The sequence below is a fragment of the Stylophora pistillata genome, chromosome 7 (assembly GCF_964205215.1).
Source record: "Stylophora pistillata chromosome 7, jaStyPist1.2, whole genome shotgun sequence".
NCBI classification, from domain to species: Eukaryota; Metazoa; Cnidaria; class Anthozoa; order Scleractinia; family Pocilloporidae; genus Stylophora; species Stylophora pistillata.
Window position 1 is genome coordinate 10559069 of NC_142525.1, and position 8791 is coordinate 10567859.

Below are 8791 nucleotides of genomic sequence, written 5' to 3' on the forward strand. Positions count from 1 at the left end.
CTAAAAAGACTTTTATCAAAATATCCGTAAGCAAAGAAAGGAGAGGAGTTAATTTTAAATATTCCACGTACATGTATAGTGTATAAGCAGCACACTCGATCTTTTGGATGAAACGTTGATATCCGCAATCATATCACAATTCTCTTGAAATCGTTTCCGGTCAAGCCACGAAAAAGAAACAAAGCTTTCCGTAGGAGCCGTGAAATGCGAAACGTTTTGAATGGGTAGTGAAGCGAATTTTTTTGCACAACTTCAAGAGAAGAGTTACGCGATCGCATGTATCAACGGTCTGTCAACTGACATTATCAAATCGGGCTTAAATTGTAGGAATTATTCAACTGGGAAAACAGTCAAATACACTTTTGCTTCTCTTGTAACTGACTAAGCCGGCTCTAAAATGAAATAAAAATGCCTGTTTTACGTGGATCTTAAAATTTTTTTCAGAGCTTTGCGGATTCTTCGGTCTGCGGTTTGATCTTTCCAACTTGTGTCTGAGTGCTATTTTATAAAAGAATTGGTTCATGCTTTAGCTGTGCGTATATGAATGAACGAGGGAAGTTTGGAGAACACAAGAAAAGCTAGAGTTGCTCTCGGCTACCGGCCTCAAACAACTTTTAAGCTTCTCTCGTGCTCTCCAAACTTTCCGTATGTCTCTTTAACTCGATCTACGCTCAGCTAAAGCATGAAGCGATTCCAGACCTAGCTCTTTCCAAATAGGAGGTCAGATGGCTGGACCATTTAGCAAGATTGATCCAGATAATTAAAATGGTAAGGAAAGCGTTCTTCCTCGATAAAAATACCAAACTAATCGCGTGAAAATTTGAATGTTTTCACCGACTTCAATTTCATTTTTTCATCTTACAGAATTTGGCCCAGCTTGTACAAAGAAATGTTTCAGCCGTCAGATTACGACTCTCTGCGCCAAACTTTCCTATCAACGCTTCTGTAGAAAAATATTCCCGCTGTTTGTATTTTGACTTGCGCTACGGACTCGTCAAAATACGGCATAACTCGTAAAATACTTAACGATACTACATTCCAAAACGTCAAATAAGAGATGTTTATATACAAAAAGGATAGTAAGCACAATTTTGAATTATCATGATTCAACGTAAGCAGGGGAGATTGCACAGTGCAAATTCTAAACATGAGCGACTCGTTTTATAAGCAATGAAGTTCGGACAATTCATTCCATTGACAAACGACCCCTTATTAACTTCAATCAAATCAAAGTAATCAAAGTTTTTTAATGTCTTAACGTGGGGCATGGTTACCTGTATTGCCCGAGCCAGAGGCTCATGTATGAAACGCAACACAACAACCCACCCATCCCAACCCAGGGGAGGACATCCATCACACAGTAATCTCGTGCGTGGGAAATTAACGTCTCCTGCCCCTAACCCTGCAGGAGACGGGACCTCCATTTATTCGTCCCTATCCGTGAAGACTACAATATCTAAACTATTTCTTGATGTTAAAGAAAGGCAGCATATTCTTCTCAATTATTTTAAGACCTTGAGTGTTGGACCGACCGGGGCTCGAACCCTCGACCTCCCGCACATCAGTCCAGCGCTCTATCCATTGAGCTAACCGGGAGGCGGTTATTTCTGCTCAAGAACTTCACGTTTTCAGAGCGTCAGTAACTTTTATTGAATAAAGTTGTTTTGAGGATTACTTTTATTCGATCGATCAGACAGAAGATCACGTGTTCAGTTAGCACACCTGAGATCTAACACTTTACTTTGTGTACCTCAAATGGAATTATGAATAAAAGTTTCTCGTTTTTCTTTTGTTTGTTTTTTTTTTTTCATAGCCTGATCTTAGCGTTTTTCACTAGGTAATTAGTGACATTTAGCACCACTTTTACGTGAAACGGCAAACGTCAGCTTGCCCTCTCACGTTTCAGCTAAAATAGGACGAATCTTGCGCCTTTAGCTTCGCGTGATTTTGGTACTATTTTTTCGGCAATTAACTTCTACTTTCATTTAATTGTGAACTAAAAAGTGAAGAAAATCATACATACACGGCAAACGTGAAACAGGTTACTTTCACGTGGAAACGGCAAAGCTCAACCGGCAAACGTAAAAAAACGACGGGAAAAACATGGTCACGTGATCACTCTTGCCGTTCTTATTTCACGTAAACGCGGTGCTAAATCTCTCTATTATCGCAATTTGTTCCTTTCAAATTATCGCAAAGGGGTTTTCACATCCTTTACACATTTTCTACTCAGTTGTTTACAAAGTTTCATAAAAAACTGATCTAAACGCCTTTTTTTTTCCTGATTACTCATACACGAATGTCATTGAAGGGACCAATCGTCATTTATCACCGGGGGAGGGGGGAGGAGGACTTTGAATGGGAGCACATGGTTTTCAGGGAGGGAACGGAGGAGAGTCAATCGTCGCCAACAGGTAAACTTTATCATTACAAAATCCTCCGAACCCACCTCTCCTCGCGATGAATAATGTGACTTAAGCTGTTGAATTGTATTTCTATTCAGCTTCTTGTTTCTCGTCAGTATTATAAATGTAAAGACGCTTTACAAACCACAGGAAGGCAGTATTGTTTGCGTACCGAAAATAATCGGTTTGTTTTGTTTATGGTTTCCTCTCCTACTCTAGCTACTTGCTCATGCAAGGTTCCTTTGTACGTGGACGTATTTCACCAGAAGCTAAAAATTTATAAAGCAGTTCCATAATTGACGAAGACTTCATCAATTGGTGGTGTGTCCGCACTACAATCATTTACTTAAGAGATTTCTACTCGATTTTCCGTCTAACTGGTTGCAACTGATGCGACCATTTTCCCCGCGACTTTTGATTTTCTAATGTACTTACAACTGTAAGTAGAACTTAGGCTCTGTAAAGCTTTTTTCCACTTGCACTTTAACGTTACAGCGAGTTTACGTTTTCCTCCACAGGTACGACAGTGATAGATTCTTCTATCTCTAAAACGACTCCATCATCCAGGCTGCCTCTGCATCTCGGTATGTTCACGACACAATGATTTGTCTCTGACTCGTTTCTCTGGTTTTCTGGGAATGCTGTCCCACCCGGACTGGGTATTCCCAATATTACACCATCGTCAACGGTTGTATCAACTGTGTCTCTGCTAGCAACACTCTGTTGACTCGTTCGAACTTCATTCATCGCCATCTCATAAGAAGGCAAGAATGGGAATTCGTTTGTCAACTGTGATTCAGAATCCTCAGCAACTGACCGAGATCTGAAAAGCAGGAGGAAAATAATATTAGCAGTTCTTTGGTAATCATTCTAAAATACAATAACAAAATGCCTTTTTTTTTAGCTTCCAAAGGCAACCATTACCATGTTATATGAAAAAGGGAAACAATTTCTTAAGAAAATGTGGTGCCGCGGTGGTGGGGTTACTACAAGATAATTGGATTATACCAACAAAAGAGTTGGAAGTGTAAATGTGCAACCATAAACAGTCGGATCGAAAGGCGAAGGGCTGACTCTCGAAACGTCAGTTTTAGAAGCTCTTCACGGTGTCTAAAATACATTATCAACTCAAAATATATATGAAAGCGATCTTCGCAGTAATGAGCACTACTTAAGCGATAGTGAAAATAGGGCCGGAAAAAAATTCAGGTCCGAACGGGATGTAAACCCATGAACTCAGTGGATAAAACCATGTCACCATGTCAGTCTGTTCATGCCACATATTACAACGTGCTGCGTATCAGTTATTTAAGGGACTTACTTTGCTGAAGCATGTTCTCCAAGTTTAGCTGTAAGAATCCCGCATCGTTATTGTTACAATTATCTTTGCTCTGGGTGAGCGAAAGGAGTTAAATTCAGGTCCGAAAGAAGATAAATAAATGAAAACCAGACGAAAAAAACTCACTTAAAAACTGCATCCCATGCCTTGCACGCAAAAATAAAGAAGACGATCACCTGGATGGCCAGCACTACTCCATATACTATGACAATCTTTACACCAGCTGTGAAATAAAGAGAAAATCAACAGATGAAATCAAGAATTATCAAATAATTATATAACAGCAGTCAATTTTCCTCAGTATTTTGCCCACCAAATTATCTAGAGAGATAAAGACCCTTGATCACCATTCTTGGAATTTCCATCTCTCAGTGTGAAGTAAAACATTTTTTAAAGTATCCTCTGGCGCTCACCATTCGCTCTGACGAAGGGCTAACGCTCGAAACGACAGCTTTTTAGCTCTTTACGGTGGCCAATTTACAATTTCAACTTCGTTGATATTACCAAATTCCCTTGTTACCCCCACTGACGCAGCACCACAGTTTCTTTAGAAACTTACCCTCCTTCGTCAAATTTCTCAGTTGAGGTGCTTTCATTCTATGGGTTCACCTCGGTTAGATCTGGACTGACTCTCCCCCCTCCCCCTGTTCTTGATCTCTACTTCTGATCAAGGATAAATTAGAAGTGACAAGCGACTTTTATTTTGTGGGTTCACCATAGTTCAATTTGGACTCCCCACCCACCCTTCCATCTTCTATTTCTTGTTCTCCACTAATGACCAAGGACTGAACGAAAAGCGACTTAAATACATTTAGAGGTAATATGTGCTTAAAGGAAGATCGTGACTTACTGGCGTTATAGTCAGTCCCCTCTTCTTGGTCTAGGTGATCAATGTAGTCTAGAAAATCGCAATAAGAAAGAGAGAAAAATAACAGGTGTATGATTGCATGTAACTGATTTGATGTCTCGAAAATAAGCTCGAAGTAAATAGCTACAAAATTCGGAAGAAAGCTGTTCAGTTCCCTTACGATAGAATAACAAAGAAACATTTAATTTTCCTTTAAGATTCGAACCAAAATCGGTTCTTACTCGCCATCTAATGGAGGACCGTGAGACGCATAGATAATATCCTCCAGGCAACATTTTGCTTTTTATCATATGGAAACAAATAGGTTCTATGTCACCTTGGGTCTGTACAGAAAGAGATCACGTTTTGACGCCATCTCTACTCTGTTCCTGAACAGAGGCATGGCGACATAGAATCTCTTTGTTAATTACTGGCGCGAGCCTTCCTTCGCCTGCGGTAAACTATGAAGCCTTAAGCAACGCGAGACGGCGAGAGATCTGCAAGGGGTCTAACACTAGTGCCAGACTCCTTACAAACCACTTCCGCCTTGATCCGCGGGCGGGGAAACGCGCCGTGCAGCGCTGATAACGGGGGTCAAATCGCAAACTATAACTAGGTTCTTATGAGACGACTACTATACCACGCTTGCTGTTAGGATTGACAACGTCGAAAACGTCACTCTAGAGAATCGAATAGGATATATGGAGAAATTTGAGCTTTGTCGGAGAATAAAGAAATATGTTACTCATGTCTGTCGCGGCTGTGGGAAAATATGAAATGTTACTCAATTTATGGTAATCCTGTGATTAAAGCTCCGAAACAGATAGTGCAAACTGATTTGCTCGACCAACGGGGAAATGAAAAAAAAAACTGTATTCAATCACCAAGAGATCATAATAATTTCTTGACAACACTCATACAATAGAACGATTATCAACTACTTTAGAAAACGACGCGGCGTTTTGTCTCGGCCGGTAGACTCCTCAGATACCATTCGGAATTTTCAAGCAAACTTGTTGAGCATCGTGCTCAAAGCCGACCTGAGGTCTCCCTCGCGAAATCAAGATGTTAGCAGTTTTTCCCTCTATCGCAGAGAGATTCCCGAACATATACGTTCACAGGTTACAAAGTTTTTACAATTACTCAACCACTTGTCTATTAAAATAATTGATGATCTGGAAGACTGTGTGGCTTTGGTGCTGACCAACCTTTTCTATGTGTAACATGTCGCTAAGTAAATCTCCTTTCTTTAATCAAATGAAGCTATTTTAATTTATATGCGTGTTAGTGTCCTTCCGCCCTGTGAGACTATCGGGAACGCCTCTACAACAACATTGCCTTCAGTCTAGATATCTTTGGAAACCTCAGAGAAGTAACACTTTTCTTTTAGCGGCGACATCGAGTAGGTCATTTCAGTTTGTTATATTTTGTTGAGGCTATTCCTGAACAAGGTTTTATGTTTTAGTCCTTTCCGTTCCTCCATTTTTGTATGTCACGTAGACCACAATCCTTCAGTAGCAATCTTACTCGCTCTCCTTTTCTCGCACGTGGTGAAGCGCCTGTAAAATTTTAGGTACGTAAAACTGTTCCTTTTCTTTCGCCTACCGCCCTTCATCATGTGGTTCTTACGGCTCCCTGAGTCTCGTAATCTTTGATGAAAGGGCGACCCGGGATCGTTTTGTAAATATTGGTACTCTTCGCCGCCATTAAACTCGTTGGTCGAAGCGCTGTTCTGTTATTATTCGACATCTTCGCCGCTGTACGCGTTCGGCCCGGACAATCTAATTCTGACGAAAAGATAACGCTAAAAAGGCCAGCTTTAGAACCTTTGACGGTGGACAATTTACCAAATCAAATTATGTTGTACATGTAACTGACACCCCCACCCCCCCCCCCCTCCTCGACGCTGCACAGCCCGCTATTCAAGCAGCTAATTCTGTTTCCCTGGCTTGATTGACCGTCTTCAAGGGTACTCTTTTTAGCTGACATTTGGTCCTCTAATCGTAGCCCTAGGCGCCAAGAAGTATTCCGTAGCGAGAATTACCCGGTGCCTGCGTTCATGTTGTGTCACGTTCTTTGTCTAAAACCTTAAATTAAAAGACCCTCTAAACTAAGGTAGAGAACAGGGTGCAAAAACCTGAGAAATGAATACAAAAGTTATGGATGAAGAGCAAAGGAAAAGGATCATAGAAAAATATCCATTGAGTCATTAAAAAGATATTTTCTTTGAATATATTTTCACGATATCTAAAGCGTGACGATAGACAAGATGTGACGATGCATAAAACGTTACATCAACGAAGAACAAAGAGACTATGCAACCTAGTATTGTATGAATTAATTTCACCGGCCTTATCTCATGGATGAGTGTGCAAATACAATAACTTATTTCATTCGTAATCCACCATTAGCGAGAGCATGGCGAGGTATCTTTTCAAGCGTTGTGTCAAACTGATCTTGTTAATGAATTCGAAATTGCTTTGAGGATGGAATAAAGGCTGGCGTCGATGGCATGCCAAAAAGAAAGACAAAAAAACAAAGATAGAAGGAAGCGAACTAAGAGACGAAAGACTAAGTAGGCCTTGACTTCGCAGTCAAACAACTATAAGCATAATAAAAGCTCGAAAAAGGTTGTTTCCTTTTGGTGCTATGTTCTCTATCATCCCCAGAGGATACAAAGACTTGTAATTTTGTACAACACTGTTAAGTGGAAAAAATGGATGATCTTGGATTCCTCTTAATTTCATTTGAAAACCGTGACCGTCCAAAATGACCGTCGATTTATAACTTATCAAAATGTGTAATGCTAATTTCGATTATGGAGAAATCATATTTAAGTTTTAAAAAATTAAAAAGTTCAAGAGGGTTTAATAGATTAAGACAGCTTGGGATTGACTCTCGTCAAAACAAATTCCCGGTCCTGAAATGTAATATCCAGTTTAAAATCGGGGATTTTGAGGAGTAAAAGTTACATCCGAACAGGTTTTGCGAAATCCAGTTCCAATTGAGTAAGACCAGAATTTGTTGTTTATACAGAATTTCTTTCAAGGCCTACGCGTAATATTATAAAATAGAAAAACTTCCTCTTCTCGTAAAATCATAAACAAAGAGTTTGTTCGTAAATGCCTACGAACAAACTTACCTCCGTAGGCGGGAGAAGAAAGTATAGCCAACAGCAAGAGCGACTCGTAGAGGTGACCTCTTACATCCATACCAGTTAGAGACAGAGCATCGATCGGGAAATAGTTAATTCTGTCAATAATAATGTTCAAGGCATGTACATAAAAGTTGAGTCACTTGCAAAGTCAGCTCTCAGCGGTAAAGGATCAATAGGGAGCTTTAGCAACAAGAGCGGCAAGGGCAACGAGAACGGCAGAAAACAATAGGCTTAATGAGCAAAAACAATCACCCTGCACGTGCGTTTAACATTTTGGTACATTTCTTTGCCATTCTCGGCAAAAAATCAACGTGAAATAACCAAATTTTAGGTTTTCCCGAGAACGTGAAGTCTTCGTCATCTCTCTTTCTTATTCCTTACTTTAACGCCGTTCGAAGTGATACAGTCCCTAAATAGTTCGCCAGCATTTTCCAAGTGAAACACTCCGGAATAATCTCGAAAGAGTTACAAAAACGAAATGTTAGATTTCGACACGACGTTTTCGTTGCCGTCGCCGTCGTGGTTGCTAAAGCTCTCTAATATCATACGGCGGTGCCGTGGCAATAAGGTTTCAAAATGCAAATGTATTGGAATACCTTACGCTCGTCGAGTCTGGCTATCTGCTTAGAACTTTACTACAGTAACACGTGATTCGTGTTTCACGTGTCACGTCAATTTACCACAATGTAAAATACTTCTGAGACTTCTTGGATTCTAAGACTTTTGATGCCAAACAAGCCACCGCCATGCAAGAAAACTTTGGATTCGGTGAAAATTGCAAGGTAATACGAAGAACCCTGTGTAGAATTCATGCTTCATTTACGTAACGGTAATTGTAAAAAGGATTATGCGTCATAGTTAATGTGCAAATCAGGCTAATATAGTGGCAGGTCAGAGAGGAATTGAACACGCAAATGTCATGATATTCCCAGATGCTACTTCACTACAACTCTACAAATAATAGTTAATGTTAGGCTACAATATTAGTCGGAAATTTAAAACTCAGCACGAATTCGCGTTTGGAATTCAGTAGAACTGTTAAG

At 40.1% G+C, this 8791-nt stretch overlaps 1 protein-coding gene across 1 annotated transcript; it reads right to left on the bottom strand.

The window, feature by feature from the left end:
- Nucleotides 1–1227: 1227 nt before the first annotated feature.
- Nucleotides 1228–8481, bottom strand: LOC111338856 (uncharacterized). Its single transcript, XM_022945398.2, has 5 exons — nucleotides 8345–8481; nucleotides 7734–7843; nucleotides 4595–4642; nucleotides 3871–3967; nucleotides 1228–3228 (listed from the first exon to the last, which is right to left on the bottom strand). The coding sequence occupies exons 2-5, from the start codon at nucleotides 7801–7803 to the stop codon at nucleotides 2895–2897; spliced, it is 549 nt and encodes a 182-aa protein (XP_022801133.1). The 5' UTR covers nucleotides 7804–7843; nucleotides 8345–8481; the 3' UTR covers nucleotides 1228–2894.
- Nucleotides 8482–8791: the final 310 nt, after the last annotated feature.